General features: G+C 35.2%; 1 protein-coding gene across 12 annotated transcripts in view; it reads right to left on the reverse strand.

Moving 5' to 3' along the window:
- Nucleotides 1–16,776, reverse strand: part of PHF21A (PHD finger protein 21A) — a 188,515-nt gene that overhangs the window by 138,733 nt on the left and 33,006 nt on the right. For all 12 annotated transcript variants that reach the window (XM_045808738.2, XM_045808734.2, XM_087854775.1 and 9 more), the window contains 3 exons: nucleotides 14,605–14,748; nucleotides 8,735–8,767; nucleotides 6,532–6,597 (listed from right to left, as the gene is read on the reverse strand). In XM_045808738.2, coding sequence (XP_045664694.1) covers nucleotides 6,532–6,597; nucleotides 8,735–8,767; nucleotides 14,605–14,658 — 153 coding nt within the window. In that variant the 5' untranslated portion in view covers nucleotides 14,659–14,748. The remainder of the gene's footprint in view (nucleotides 1–6,531; nucleotides 6,598–8,734; nucleotides 8,768–14,604; nucleotides 14,749–16,776) is intronic.

Consider the following 16,776-nt stretch of genomic DNA (forward strand, 5'->3'; position numbering starts at 1 on the left):
ATTTGCAAGATTTTCATTCTTTGCACCCTCCAGGGACCTAGTACCATGCCTTTCACTATAGAAAACTCACAATAAATGTATGCGGAATAAACAGAAGAGTCAGAATCTTAGAATGATAGACATTTGAAAAAAACACAGATCTCAGGGAGAAGGGAATAAATTGAAGGGAATAGTCTATTTAAAAGCACAAAGTAATTTACTAATAAAGCCAGTTATACTGGCTAAGGCCTGTTAAATAAGCACCTGTTGTGCACACCACCTACCAGTCCAAAGTTAAGATTAATGTTCTCCAAAGAGTCAAAGTGAAGAGTCCCTAAATACAGTGCTTGAAAAAAGTTCCACAAACTTAGACTTTGTCTAGATTTCCATTGCTTGAGGAAAATGCTCTTCAAAAAGTAAGAGATGAGCACAGAAAAAAAAAAAAAATACAACAGATTCCAGTAGTTCAGCGTCAAGACATGTAACATCTGATGATGAGTGTTAAGAATTTCAAACTGAATTGAAAAAGTCATTCCATGGGGCGCCTGGGTGGCTCAGTCGGTTAAGCAACTGACTCTCGATTTTGGCTCAGGTTGTGATCTCAGGGATGTGGGAGCCACACTGTGCTGGGCGTGGAGCCTGCTTAAGATTCTCTCTGCCCCTTCCTGCTCCCTCCCCCCACCCCGCCTCTGTCTCTCTCCCTCTCAAAAAGAATAAAAATAAAATAAAGTAAAAACTCATTCTGTTTGCCAGCATCAAAAATAAATGATTAGAATGAACTAAGAAGAAAATTGCCCTAACGTACTAAGAGAAGCAGATTGCTGCATTTGGCAGAAATCACCACCTTACTTGATTCCCTCCACCACACTCAGGTAAAATGTCCTACAATAACATGGCGCACATTATTAAAATATGAGTTACTTCACCAAGCTTCTTTGTCGATATTTGATTAGCTAGGTACAACTACTGGCAATAGTGACAACTGTACTCCGAGAACAAAGGTTAAAAAAAAAAACAACAGGGGAAGAAGATCCCCTGTGTACACAAGAGGAAGTAAACTCAACAAACAACTGGACCAATGGTTTCTCATAAATATTGTGCAGGAGGGATGAACTTGACTAAATCCTAGGGAACTCCTAAGCTCTGGACAAAGATGAGGTCAGATTCCCAACACAATTTAAGAATCTCCACTCTAAAAAAATAACAATTTTAAATTCTAATGTGATGAGCCAATCACACTAGTTTGGTTATGAATGAAAAAGGGTAACTTTCTATGGTCACCAGCATCAGAGGCTGGAGACAGTCATGTATCAGGTTACCATTATTAGACTACAAGAACTAATCTACTTACTTGACTCCAAGGCAATGAAGCCTAAAGGCAATGTAATCATCGTGCCTAATGTCCTATTTCAAAAAATATTTGGTAAAGGTCCACAGAATAGTTTAAGAATATAATTTACTAAATAAAACGGAATGAAGAATACAGTGATCTGGATTCTAGTCTCAAATCAGATACTAATTAATTATATATATAACCATGGCTAAGTCACAAACAGACCACGTCCCAGTTTATGCATTACAATGATGTACATACTCATGACTGCATTAAATGTTCTAAGTCCTTAAAAAAAAGTAGTACTTGGGGAAAAAAGGAAGTAGTACTTGACATGTAAGATGAAGGTGTTCTGTATGAGATGAAGTTAACCACTATGACCAAAGCTAACCTATTCAGTTTAAACAGAACTTACCTTCAAAAACATTCAGTGCACTCAATAGATAATGTTCATCAACTCCTTAAAGGCATTATTCAAACATTCCATAAATAAGGAAACAGACATATTAAATTATTAACTCAAAATCTATGAAAAAGTCTGTTACAGAATCAGGAATAGAATCAAACTCCAGTTTCCCCTCCCCATCCACAGTCTACTGTTCAAGTCACCTATTTAGCTTAAATAATGTTGTTCTATGCATCAGAAACATAATTAGTTATGACAGGAACAGAAACTTCTCTCCCAAAGGCTTCAAATCCATTTTAGTAAAATATGTTCAAATTTAAAATGAGAATGGTTTAATAAATGGCAACTATTTATTAAACCCAGAAAAGTATTTCATCTTGTATTAGGTTAAGCAATCTGTAAGGAATAGAGATCATAATTTTTAAACATAGAGTCAGAAAAGCAAACCAGTAGCAAAGACCAAAGACTATGAAGGTGTCTACCTCTCTAAAAAAGGAAAAAGAAAAATAGGAGAAAGGGTAAAAGAAAAATAAAACCTAAAACTGAAATGTTTTTAAGGAATACTATAGAATATATGTGCCATGGACAAATGGTTTGAAAAATATACCTCCAGCTAAGCATCAGATACCTATTAATCCATCTTCCACATTAGCAAAATGCTTTTTTCCCCCCACAGGGTATCTCCTGGGAAAAACTAGGTACTGTACTACAGTCTGTTAATCTGATACAGCGTTTTCTGGAGGCTATTTGGAAATAAGTAGTAAAAATTTGTGTTTTTTTTAAATATATATACTTAAGTTATTTTATACTAACTTTAACCAAGTAAGATAGATGGATTATTGTTTTCAATTCTTTATATTCTGTTATAAAATTATACATCCATACTCTTTGTCATGTAACTTTGCAGGGTTTGGCCACATGATTTGTTTTGGCTAATAAGATTTTACAAGACCTGATGCCAGCAGAGGCTTAAAGTGTATTTTGGGAGTTTGGTCTGCTTCTGGTATTTTGGTGAAATGGGTATGCCCCTGGTAGCTGCTGCCTCTTCAGCGTAGGCCTCAGAGTGAATAGGTACAGAGCAGATCTAACCCAACCTGTGGCCTGGAGGCAGGCCAGCCAACCCACAAACTGAAGAAGATGTGTCTGGGCCTAGATCGGGAAAGCAGATGTGTCCAGCCTAGATCAGGAAAACCCCCGATGATGTACAGACCCAGTGTGAAAATAAACATTGTAAGCCACTCAATAAAACATTAGTTTGTTATGCAGAACAATTACAGCAATAGCTGACCAATACACACAGTAATCTCACACCTAAGAATGTGTCCTAAGGCAATCAGAGAGAAACAAATTCACACCCGTATTTCTATCATAGCTATATTTATAATAGGAAAAAACTGGAAACATCCTATCATCAAACATTAGAGGAATAACTAAATTATAATCTAGCCAGACCACTAAATATTTGAACCCAACACACTCAAAAATGTAAGATGTGCATAACACTTTCAGTTTAAAAAGCATAAAAAGCAAGATGACGGTTTTAAAAAAATTCTCTAACCTTTATTCTGACAAGCAAAAGACCACACATCGTGCCAAAATGAGGAGGGAGGGGTACAGAATAAGAATGAACCCTGTTAAAGAAATTAATAGTTGCTTCCACACTTCAGTATTACTAGTGTTTAAAATAGATGGATTCTCTGATTAGAGTGGTTCATATACCATGAGGAGAATGTCATTGGATATTTAAATGCTAACTCTCTCAAGAACAGACAAAAGTTTGATGTTAAAAATTTTTTAAATAATGTTTCTTGTCTATTTCTGGTTATAAAAAGGAAACATTAGCATAGAGATTAAAGCAACTATTCATAAGACCTTAAAGAAGAAATAAACCACCTGTAAATTCATCACCTTCCAACATTTCAGAGTGACACTGTTTCTATATGCATTTACCTGTCTACATACATCTATACGTACGATACACTCAAAAGTGGGATTGTAATGCATATGAAGCTGTATGTGCTTTTTCATTTGCTTTATCATGAGCACATTCTATATCATTAAAATATTTTTGAAACCATGATTTTTAATGGCTCCATAACATATAATTTGTTTAACCAATCAAGTCTGGGGATTTCCTGAGTTGAAACTGTCAACCACAAATTAAAGTCCTATGGGTCAAAGAGCTAACTTCAAAATCTTCAATGGGGAGTTTATTCAAAAATCTCAAGTTACAGTTTGAAAACTGTAGTTCTTCTAACCAAGAATTCAATGAAATTCACTGAGTTTTAGCCATGAAAGATGCTCACTAAAGACCATATTTTCCCAAATGGAGCATAACATTTCATCATTAGTCTTGAGGAAGAAACTGATTAAGTACCAAAGACTGAGGTAGTAATAACAAATAAGAACTAATAAGTGCCCACTGTAAGAATTAATGACTATCTACAATGTTTGTTTTTCTTTAATAAAGCAAAAAAAGAGAATGTATGCATTACTTGTACAAATTAAGTTTTCAAGCGGATATAGAAAAAAAGACAACAGAAAGTAAACATAGTATAAAAAAATAGAAACAAATAATGATAAAGGATTAGTAGTTGTTAATTCCAGAATATGACATTCTTTGTACTTTGCTGTATTTAGCATTTTCTCACAACTAAAAAAATTAATGTTAAATTAAAATATTTGTCATGTGAGTAAGGTAATTCAGATTTTAGTTATTAAAGGAAAAGGAAAATCAGTGTTTTGCCAGAGGCTAAGTAGATCTTTTGAGAAGGAAAAACAAAATGCTAGGCATTCAGCATTAGCATTTGTTGTAAAATAAAACTATTTTAAACTGAATATCAATGTTTTATGTCGGAAAGAAGTCTGAGGAAGGCCCAGCTTTTGAACTTTATAGCTGTGCTTTCTTCAAGTACTAGCCTATCTAAAAATGATATATTTTCTGTTCTATCAAAAAGGCTGTTTTAACAGTTAAGCAAATATTTTAAAAATTGCAAGATTGCATTTCAGTTTCTGACTCCGTTCTTTTTACTTTCTTTACTTTGTATACCTAAGGTTTTCCTGATGCCAGGCCTATTTTTTAAAATTCTAGTTTCTAAAATCCAAACTTAGTTCAGATGACAGAGTTTACCACTGGATGAAACGTCTTACTGAACATAAACATAAATGGTTGCAATTTTCTATTAAGTGAGGTCCCTAGTAGAAAAAAGAAATTAAAGAATAAAAAGTTATAGAAATAAACCAAATCTTTACATCAGTTCTCACAAACAAAAATTTTAAATAAATGTAAATTTTTTCAAATGCCCCATTTTCCCCAAATGTAGCTTTAGATTGTCTTAACTTTGTGACAACATCCCCCACCCCCTAACTCCACTAATCAGTTCTCACCTTCTTTCCCTGCTGGAACACGTGAATTTTTCAGCAAAAGTGACTCATTCATTGGCATCTTGTCAAACTAACCCTGAAACTATAAGGAGGCTCAGCGCTAACAGAATTCTAAAGCTAGAACACTTTCACTAACACACATCATTTTGACTTTAGAGAACTGAATCACTTTCAGAGCCAAATACATACTAACAAACTCTGTTTATATTTTTCCTTACAAATTGTTCTCCACCATGTTACCTCCTCCCAATTTTAGTTTGGCAATTCCCTAATCTAAAATATCTCCTGTCTCTAGAGAAGACAAGATGGGGGAATGCAGAAGCATACGAACAGGAGCGGGGAGGAAAAAAGCAGTTGTTCACTCAGCTTGGAAAAAGATTCTATTCTGAACAATTAACGACTCGTATCCATTCCACATAGTTCTTGAAATTTATTTCTCCCCTTAGTTAAATGAAAACACCATAGAAAACACAATACAAACACAATCAGAAATTTTCAGAGATAAATTACTCTCATTACTATTATTTCACTAAATAAAAGTTTTTTAAAAAACACATGAAAATCAATTACTGAGAACTATTTAGTCAAAAATCTTCAATAAGATGTCACTAGCAGGAACTACCAATTGCAAATCACCTTATGCTTTTGGTTCACACATTCACCTACGCCAAGATAGAAAACTGCTCCTTTTAACCACAGGGAGAGTGGTGGGGAGGGAACAAGGAAACAAATGCTTTGTCAGATTACCATAGACATTTACTTAGAGCTCTATCAATTGTCACACTCCACCTGGTGGCAGGAGCTGCGTGAACTGGTGAAGTAGAGGTCATTATACAAGAAATTCCAAAGAATACTTTCCAGATGTCCTTGGGAAAAAAAGTAAGATGCTCTTCTCTTGCTCTATATAAATAAATCTAACAAGGTTCCACCAAAGTTTTTTCACATAATAGGTCACTATCTAATAAAGAATAACATAAAGGTATGACAATAATCAGAATGGGAGACCTACATTTACAGCAACTGATTTACAACCATTTTCTCCACGGTAAGTTAAATGTCATCTCAAGCCTTTAAAACAGGTTAACAAGACACATCCAGCAACGACAAGATTCTCTATCACATACTCCCACTAACTTTCTTTACCTCTTTCCCCTATGGGTAAACTAGAGTTTAATTAACACAGTTAACAGCAGCCTGCCACATTGCTTTTAGGTATTTGCCAGTAACATATACCCATGGGATACTCTAGACACTGATTTCAACCAAAAATAAAAATAGATAAACAGAGCTCAAACAAAATTAAAACTGAGTCTGGCTGCCCACACTTATTTTCACACATGAGGAAAAATAGCAGTTCTCCTAGAAGCCTCGAGCAGACATATCTTTAGAACACAACGTTAAAAATATGCCCCCCCCCCCTTTCCCCTACCTGTTTCTCACTCAAAGCTGTGATTTTGGCTTGGAGTTCATGAAGCTGTTTCTTTAAATCAGCATTCTGATTGGAAAGAAAAAATATCTGTGAGAAAGATATTTCATTTGTTAACAGAATAGTAGCAAGAAGACTTTATGCATACTGTATTACAAATGATGAAGCAATCTTAAGCATTTAGCCAATCAAATCTGTCATGCATTAAACTGTAGTCATATTATCACCACAGATCCTAAATGTAGCTCTTAACACTGGAATAGGGGCAGTTCCTTTGCAAATGTTTCAAATTACAAGTTTTATATTTTAGCATCTTGTACTGTAATAGTACTCCTTTCTATTGAAATATTATTATTCTTTATAGAAAGTATCAGTTGACAAAAAACCTAAAGCTCCACTAATCAGACAAAAGCAGGAAAATGGAAGTTATAAGTATGCATACACCGCATGCTTAATGGCATTATCAATAAAGATAAGAGTTTTTTCTCTACTTGCCCTCTCCCTTATTTAGTAGAGTACATTTGTTATTTTAGCCTAGATTTGAAAAGCTGTCAGTGCTGCAACTGCCTTAACACTACATCATTCAAATTAACACACTGACTACCAGGGTATTTTCTCAGTTCTAAAATTCTAGGAATCAAAAAAGAATACTATTTTAGATGAGATACACTGAGCGTGCTTGCTTTTTACTCAAGTGGGGAAAAAAAACAAAATTAAAATTTTCAAGTGCTTAATGTAGCAGGACAGCCTACTAACAGACTGAACACCACTCCAATAAAAGACTACTTTTTCTTCATTGTTTCACATGCATTTCTTTTGATTCACCCTGCTTGGTCTTCTGCCAGGGTTGGGGCACAGATCCTCCCCCTCAAGTTTACCCTACACTGTCTTTTTTTATAAGTATATTTGATATATTGATATAAGGCTTCACTAATGAGATCACTCACAAGATTGTCCAACAACTTACTGCCCCCTCAGATTCTTTTGAGTTAAGACTGCACTGTTACATGACCACCAGCTCTATCAGAAATGTTAAAATTTTCTAATAATATTTCAGTTGCTGACAATGTAGGTTACCATATTAAATATAAAATAGACTATTAATCTAAAGTCTACTGCCTCTTGGTTTCCTAAATCTAATTTAAATTTTAATATACTTTAAAAAATAAATAAAAATGGAAATGCTTCTCAAAGAAGAAAGACTGTCAAACAGGACTTTAGTGTGAGCCATCAATGCCAACCCTCAGAATCAATGGATTGTGTCCACACACTAGTTAGGCCACTGGGTGCTAAGTTTTTGGAGAAATGAATATATTTCCCACTTCCAAAGAATCAATCTGCTTCAGTACCATTCTTTAATCCAAGAATTTATTTTCTTAACTTTACAATGAAGCATGTATATGTTTAACAGCTACATATATACACACGCACACACACAAACATATATATACTTATACAAATATAATGGGTCTAAGTGTTCTGTGAACAATTTACGGTAAACAAATCCTGAAAGGCTGATAAATACTCTCCAAACTTGTGACCCACTATCTAATGGCTACAAAAGAGACACTACCTGAACAATAAATGTAATCATCAAAGACAAGATAACTTTTTAGGAAGATTTCTCTTCAGGGATAGAGAAGAAAATGCCTAAGTCAAAAACTCTATGAGATTTAAAGAGAAGGCAACATCTGCTGGATTATTATACAAGGTACTTTTAAACCCTCTTTAAGAGCTCTTTCAAAGATAATTTTTTTTAAAAAGTTCTTTAAAAATTATTCTGAAATTATTTAATCATAGTGGAATTAAGTATTTAAATGTTCTGTACTATACCTGTACTATATAAGCTATGAGAAGGTAAGGATATATACAGTAATTTGGAGAATAAAGAAAGCCTCAAAAACTGATTCTGAATAAGCTGGCTCATGGAAATGAAATTTAAGCCATATGAAGAATATTAACTCAATTTTCCCCCCAAAACAATCAAAGAAATGAACATAAAAGTAAAATAACAGAAACAAAGACAAAATGATAGCTACATTATAATAGAACGACTGTATTTTTCCAAACCCTTATAACATGAAGACCAAATATGCTAAGAGTGAGATAGTTTCTAAAACTTAAGTCCTGGTCTGTATTTTAGTATCTTACAGTTACTTTAAATTAATTTAAATTAAAAATTAAATGAATAAAAGTAGTATTTTACCTGTGGATCCTGCTTCATTTGAGCAACCAGTTTCTGGTAATAAAGAGAGAAAAAGAGTCATCAGTCTTAAATATTAACCCACTAGGCTAATCAGACTTGGCCCCAAAAATCTAAAGTTTTAAGTCCACCCAAAAAAATGAGCAACACACAATCAGAATAGACCAAAAGCTTCTATGATCCATATAAAAGATTAATGAGACACTCTTCCTAATATATACATATACATACATACATACCTGTGTGTATACACACACACATATATATAAATAAATCAAACTATCACTTAATGTTTGAAATGAAAAGCTCCTGCTTTTTAACAAATCTGGAGATGGGGCGGGGGATGGGGGCTTTTAAAAAGCAATTTAAACAAGCTGGATGCTCCAAAAGCCGAACATCCCTTTAAAATGTTGTCATTGTTTAGAGACCCAAAAGGCCTGGAAGGAAGCTGGTCCCATAACAAAACAGGCCTGTTTGTATACAGCAAAGTACAGATTTGGCAAGTCTGTTGGTTTGGTTCTTACCACAAAAGGAGGCTAGTGTCAGCTACTAACTTTGCCACTGTCTTGTCTGTGGGGGGTGTACTCAGTGGACCAGGGATGCTCCGTATTTGAGAGTAGGGAAATGAAGGAACAAAACTCTACCTACCTGTGTTCCTCTGGGAAGGAGAGTGCTACCAGAATACTTAATAAGAAAGACCTTTACTCAAGAAAGCAGAAGTCCAAATAAATGAAAAAGAAAGAAAAATGGGCGTCTTCTGACTTAACCCAACTTCGAAAAGCATCCCTGCCCAAAGATAACAATAACCAGGACAGAAAAATTTGAAGGATAAAAAATATCAGAAAATTCCTAAAAGTACCCGGGAATAAGCTGTTCCCCAAGTGAATTTTTCATGTAACTAAAAAATCTGTCCCTCTCTTCGAGTGTCAAGGTACTTTCAAATGTTTTAGTCATAAAATATTTCTAAAACATATACTTATCTGCCTTCTTAAACAGAAAAAAAGTCAGCTTTGATTGATACTTAAGAGGCATGATTACATCAATTAATATACTATTCTATAAACAGCACAATAGGTCCTTATAATAAAGGACCCAAACTGCTATGATTTAAAGAGTTCTTGTGTCTACATTTTTGTTTTTCAATCTACTTCTTAAATGCCAAGGAGTTAGCTAGCAAATCTTGTTACTATTACATCTCCTCCAACAGCCCCTGAACCCCAACTCAAAAATGCGGCTTCTGATCTGCTGTGTGATATGCACAGTGAACTAATTCTAAGATGAGCAAATAGGTTCTAATAGCTTAAGAAATGCCCCTTGAATAAAATGTACACTCTTCAGTGAATGACTTCTGACATTTATCGTATTTGGTCAAGAGCCTTACTTCAGGTGTTAAGAAGCATTCTGGATAGCTGAGGATGCCAACCATGTAATCTCCATACACACGAGGTATGCGTTACTATATTCTACTTCACGTGTGACAATAGTAACTCTTCTATATCCTAGCTTTAATCTACAAAACAGTAATAACACACTTTCCAAGAGCTCAGTGAAACTGAAACACAACTTTATACATATATATTTTTTACCAGTGCAGCCTAAAAGCTAGCCTCGTTTTTCAGTGAAAAAAGTCCTTGGTTTTCTTTTTTAATTTAGTTACTAGAGAGTTGGCTGCTACATTAAAGTTGCCTTTTTATTTTTTTTAAAGATCTTTGTTTGAAAGAGAGTGTGTGCATGAGCAGGGGCGAGGGGCAGAGGGGCTCCATCCCAAGATCCCAAGATCATGACCTGAGCCAAAGGCAAATGCTTAACCAACTGAGCCAACCAGGGGCCCCTAAAGTTGACTTTTTAAAGCCAAAAAAGGTTTTCTCTCATGACACTGGAACTTAAAAACTGATAACCACACTAAGCCTCCACTTCTGGAGGAAATAAATAAACCAACTTTTCTATCTAAGAGTAGTAAAGCTGCATCTTAGACAATCAGAGGCAGGACAAGAGAAGCTAGACAACTTAACTAGAGCATCCAAATCCCTAGTGACTTTAAGCTGACACTGTGTTATCAAAATGAAGCTACTTTATTTTGCAAGAATGCAGCAATTTTTTATGAGGATATACTTTATGCCGAGGGTAGGCGTAAACTACAGTCCATAGACAAATCCAGCCTACAACCTGTTTTTATAAATAAAGTTTTATTGGGACACAGCCACACCCATTCATTTATATATTATCTATGGCTGCTTTGTCTATACAGCAGCAAAGTAGTACTGACAGAGACCATAAACGTCCCACAAAGTATAAAACATTTTACCATCTTCACAGAAAAAGTTCGCTAACCTGTGCTTTATACTATCCTCTGTTCCATGTTAATACTCCAAAAGTTTAAATGTGGTTTCCATCAAAGCTATGTAAGAATAATTAAAAAGGCAATTTCTCAAGAAAGATGAGATACCCACCACAGGCCATTATTATTTAACATTCACTCAACATCAACCCATATGTACATTGCAACTTTCTTAGCCATCTCCCTATCCATAAAGAACAGAAATCCACTTCTACCACAGCAATACTTTCCTAACATGCTTCTATCCGTTAAGCTCAATTTCAGCCCTAATTTCATCCCTAACTGGAAATGCAAAGGGGAAGCTTTTGCTCCAGTATTTAGTCAAATGTATGATCTGGCTTTGGCCTCAGCCTAACAGCCAGTGCCTACGCTTTGATGTCATTTCTGGCATCCCTGAACCTGTCATGATCAGTGATCATGTAGGTTACCACATGTCCAACCAGAATAACAACATCAGATTTACAAACAAGGCACGTCACTTGTATTTACTACTAATACTTAGTATTTTTGCCCAAATAGGAAAGTATTCTAAATGTAATTACAGGGCAAATATATGTTTTGTAAGTATATAAGTTGAAATATTATCAACATATAAATAAGTGATTATTATTGCACAAACAAATGTGTAATAATTCAGGATGAATATAAAAGCTCCTGATTTTTCCTAAAAAAATAGTTAAATATACTGGGAAATAGGGGCACCTGGGTGGCACAGCGGTTAAGTGTCTGCCTTTGGCTCAGGGCATGATCCCGGCGTTGTAGGATCGAGCCCCACATCAGGCTCCTCCGCTATGAGCCTGCTTCTTCCTCTCCCACTCCCCCTGCTTGTGTTCCCTCTCTCGCTGGCTGTCTCTATCTCTGTCGAATAAATAAATAAATAAATCTTTAAAAAAAATATATACTGGGAAATAAACAATGTAAATATTAAGAGACTGGGATAACTTTCAGAAGAACATTATATCTCTTTTGAGTCAATAAATGTAATTTTAAAATTAAATTAGATTTTAAAAAGGAATAAACATTAAATTTTTTTCATAATTATAATTTTCATAAAATTGGTATGAATTAAAAATAAAGAAGCAAAATAATATTTAAGAATTCTCATTTTGGGGATGTCTGGGTGGCTCAGTCAGTTAAGCAACTGCCATCAACTCAGGTCATGACCCCAGGGTCCTGGGATCGAGTCCCGTATTGGGCTCCTTGCTCAGTGGGGAGCCTGCTTCTCCCTCTGCCTGCCGCTCCCCCTGCTTCTGCGTTAGCTGTCTCTCGAGTGCATGCTGTCTCTGTGACAAATAAATAAAACAAAATTTAAAAAAAAAAGGAATTCTCATTTTTAGGGATGCCTAGGTGGTTCCGTTGGTTAGGCATTAAACTCTTAATTTCAGCTCAGGTCATGATTTCAGGGTTATGAAATAAAGTCCCATGTCGGGCTCCACCCTAGATGTGGAGCCTGCTGGGGATGCTCTTTCTTTTCCTCTCCCCCTCCTCCATCGCCCTCTCTCCCTTTCTTAAAAAAAAAAAAAAAAAAATTCTCATTTTTAGTAATTTAGTTCAATTTAGGAGATGAGTCTTTCAAGAAAGTCTTATTTGGGACTTGTTCATATCTTGTGAGGATGAACTAAAAGCAGAATGTCAATGCTGCCATCTCCAAATTTCTTGAGAGGAAGACTATCTCCTAACATTACATATAACTTCATTAAATATCTTTAATCCATACAAATTTCAGATTGGTTATTGTTCTCCAGAAATTCCTTCTATGATGATGTCAGTTCTAAACAAATTATGAATTTAACTGTTGTCATTTGCCATTCAGCCAAATTAAGTATTCAACACAATTCTAGGTTAAAATACTTACATCTGGGAAAAAGACAAGCTTGATTTTATAAACAGATTTTTATTCTCCTCAATTAGTAACAGAAGCAAGGCCAAATAAAATAAAATGTGCATAACTTATTATATACTAAATTTCTTAAAATTACCATAAAACAAAACACACTTCACATAGAGAAGCCCACCTGTACACAGCAAACTGTAAGTCTACTGCTGAGCAAGAGTTTAACAGATCCAAAGCAGAAGCAAGGATTTCTGAATCCACAGACATTTAAAAGTGTGTGTGTATGGGGCGCCTGGGTGGCACAGCGGTTAAGCATCTGCCTTCGGCTCAGGGCGTGATCCCGGCGATCTGGGATCGAGCCCCACATCAGGCTCTTCTGCTATGAGCCTGCTTCTTCCCCTCCCACTCCCCCTGCTTGTGTTCCCTCTCTCGCTGGTTGTCTCTATCTCTGTCGAATAAATAAATAAAATCTTTAAAAAAAATAAATAAATAAAAGTGTGTGTGTACGCCTCTGAAGCTTTCCTGTAAGCTCTCATCCACCCTAATTCCAAGCAACTTGCAAAGTTAGTAGTTATCAAAAGCCCAAGGGGTGCTTCCAACAATTTCAGAAATTAACTTTAAACTATTCAGATAAAACAAGGGAAACTTGTTCCCTCCTCCTTTCTCTTTCTACACCCCAAACATTCAAAAGTAGTCAATTCATCATCATTTATCACTTTTGATTGTATGTGTGTACATGTTTATCTTGAACCTGGGACCACATCCAGCTAATGTCTAGAAAGGGGAGAGAAACAGTGATATTCTGTTTATGATAAATGTTAATGATGCAGTTATTTAAGGATAGCTTCATTTCTGGATTAGAGTTATATTAAATAAGATGTATTATACATATAAAATATATTACACATATTTAATATTATTTTATTGATATTATTATATAAACAACTATTAACATATTTTATTCATATATTTTAAGGCTTGTTTAGCCTAATGCACCTGAGGTAAATTTTAAGAATTGTGATATTTGAAATTTAAACAACTGTGAAGGCAGTGACGTTTTCTTTTATTTTTTTAGACTTATTTACTTGAGAGAGAGTGCAAGTGGGGAAAGGGGCAGAAGGAGAGGGAGAGGGAGCAACCCAAGCGGACTCCGTGCTGACCATGGAGCATAAAACAGGCTAGATCTCGTGACCCTGAGATCATGACCTAAGCCGAAATCAAGAGTCAGAGGCTTAACTGACTGAGCCACTCAGGCGCTCTGGCAATGATGTTTTCTTTAAAGACTGGAATCAAGGCATAAAGCTGAGTTATGTGTAAAAACTTCAGTATAAATGGTAGTCAACTTAAACATGTCTCATTACTTAAAATACACAAGTCACATGAACAAAGTTCTTCAGATGAATCCAAAAAAAAAAAAAAAAAAAGGAAAAAAAGAGTTTGGGGTTTTTTTTAACACCTGTAGTATATGGGAAAATATTTTCCATTCTTTTCTCTGGAAAGGAAGTCAGGAATATTTTATTAAAGTTTTTAGAAGTATCGTCAGTGAGTTTGTTACGTAGCAGTAAAAGGCAAATGACATGACTCTTGGACAACTATCTGGAAGACGATTAAAAAGTGTACTGAAATTCAGAGACAGGACAGTTTACTAATCTTAGCCATTACTTAATAACACAACACGGAGAAGGCAATAATGGAACATACCTGGTGAACCTGAATTTCCACTTTAAGAGCCTCCTGTAGAGTCTGCAACTCCATCCTCCACCTTCTCCACTTTCTCTTAGATCTGCTAATTCTACAGTTTCTTCAGCCTCTGTTTAAAATAACAAACTCCTCTTCTCACGGCAGCTGTGGAGATCATAAAGTGTTTTGGATCATAAAGGAAATATTCATGTTAAATAAAAGAAATTACATTAGTTGAAAATTATTTGATGCTCTAACGCAGAGCAAGAAATTTCCCAAACAGGTTTCTTTCCAAAATGAATAGCTTTGTACTGAATTAGTACCAAAACTTTCTGGGTTTTATTCATTGAACATTCCTGCACAGAACACTTCAAGTAAGTAAGAAATGGGGGGGAAACGTGTTTAATCTAGTCATGAAAACATCTAAGCATGCTTACATGCCAGCATTGTGGTGGTACATACTACATTCTGAGGATAAGAGCTGAACAAGACCACTTCTCCTTTAGATGAGCTGGGAATCTAGAGGGCAAGACTACAACCATCCAGGACACACTGTCCTTAGAGACACATAACAACAGGGTCATACATTTTTAAACATCACACAGAATGAACTGGAAAGTTCAGGGTCTCTCAGAGGTTAAAGAAGACCAGAGTACTTTCATCTGGATGGACTCTTACTCTATTTTAAAAATAAAACTTAAAAACAGGAAAATTCTGGTATCGCTTAAAGGTCTGCATTTGACAAATTAATACTTCACACAGATACAATGCAATCTAACTCTGCTTTGCATAAAGTTACGACAGGCATGTTAAAAAATAAACCTCTCGTGTATAATAGAGAGGGTGGTCTAGCAACGGATCAGACATTTCCAGCTTGACAACAAACACCATCTTCTTCAAGCCTTCCAGCGCATCTCTTCTGGTTGTGTGTATAACTGCAAGTGGAAATAATGTCAAAAGTCTACACTTGTGAATGTGAGCCTTCCTATTCTATTCTGCTCATCACTACAACTGAAATGAACTCAATGGCTAATTTCTCTTTTAATATTTTTTCTTTTTTCTTGAATGTGGCCTTAGACATGATTTGAGGTAACCTCCCAAAGCAAAAGTTTGCTTCTGCCAAAATAAATTTAAACTTTACTTCTTTCCCTTCTCCTCTTTGTATCTATAAAACCTGTAGCTAGAGCAGCTTTTCAGCATTCTTGCAAACTGAGGAAGGGAAAAATCAGGAATCTGAAAGAACCACTACTACTTAAACCAATTCAACGAGATTTATAATCTTTACACTTTCCAAAAATTATTTATCTAGGGATCAAGTTCATATTCAACCTAAGTTTTCTTAAAACTTCTTTAAAACCTTATTTTAACAGTTATAATGGAATCATTAACTATAGAATATATTCCTATGAATATTAATTTTCATTAAATTTGCTTAAACTTGCTACACTTAAAACATCGCTGGCAATCTCTCCCCTAGGATTTATATATTATGTTATGCAAAACCAAAACATTCTAACTTAAAAAATAATAAATTTCAAAAATATAAAATTCCTGGGGCGCCTGGGTGGCACAGCGGTTAAGCGTCTGCCTTCGGCTCAGGGCGTGATCCCGGCGTTATGGGATCGAGCCCCACATCAGGCTCCTCCGCTAAGAGCCTGCTTCTTCCTCTCCCACTCCCCCTGCTTGTGTTCCCTCTCTCGCTGGCTGTCTCTATCTCTGTCAAATAAATAAATAAAATCTTGAGAAAAAAAAATATATAAAATTCCTTCAAACTTAACATTTATGGAGGCTAGGAAAGGATTACTATACAATGATACTATCAACCAAAAAAGGCAATATGTTTAGGGGAGACCATTTGGAAAAGGAGATATATTTTTATAAACAAACTACAAAAGCAGTTTTTTAGCTACTTATTATCTTAGAAAAATCTATGGAACTGTAATAAATAACTAAATATCAGAGTCATGAAGTTACTAAGACTGAAGTTTTTGTTATCATGTAAGTTTGCTCTATATACAAAAGCAACTGTTAAAACTATAGTATCATTTTAATTTTACTTTTTTGTAAGAATTTTGTTTTTAAGTAATCTCTGTACCCAACAGGCAGTTCGATCTTACAACCCTGAGATCAGGAGTCACACACTCCACCAACTGAGCCAGCCAGCCACTCCCCCTTTAATTTTAAATACTAAAA

This window comes from Ursus americanus, chromosome 24 (genome assembly GCF_024610735.1).
Source record: "Ursus americanus isolate L20-20 chromosome 24, mUrsAme1.1.p, whole genome shotgun sequence".
Taxonomy (NCBI): domain Eukaryota; kingdom Metazoa; phylum Chordata; class Mammalia; order Carnivora; family Ursidae; genus Ursus; species Ursus americanus.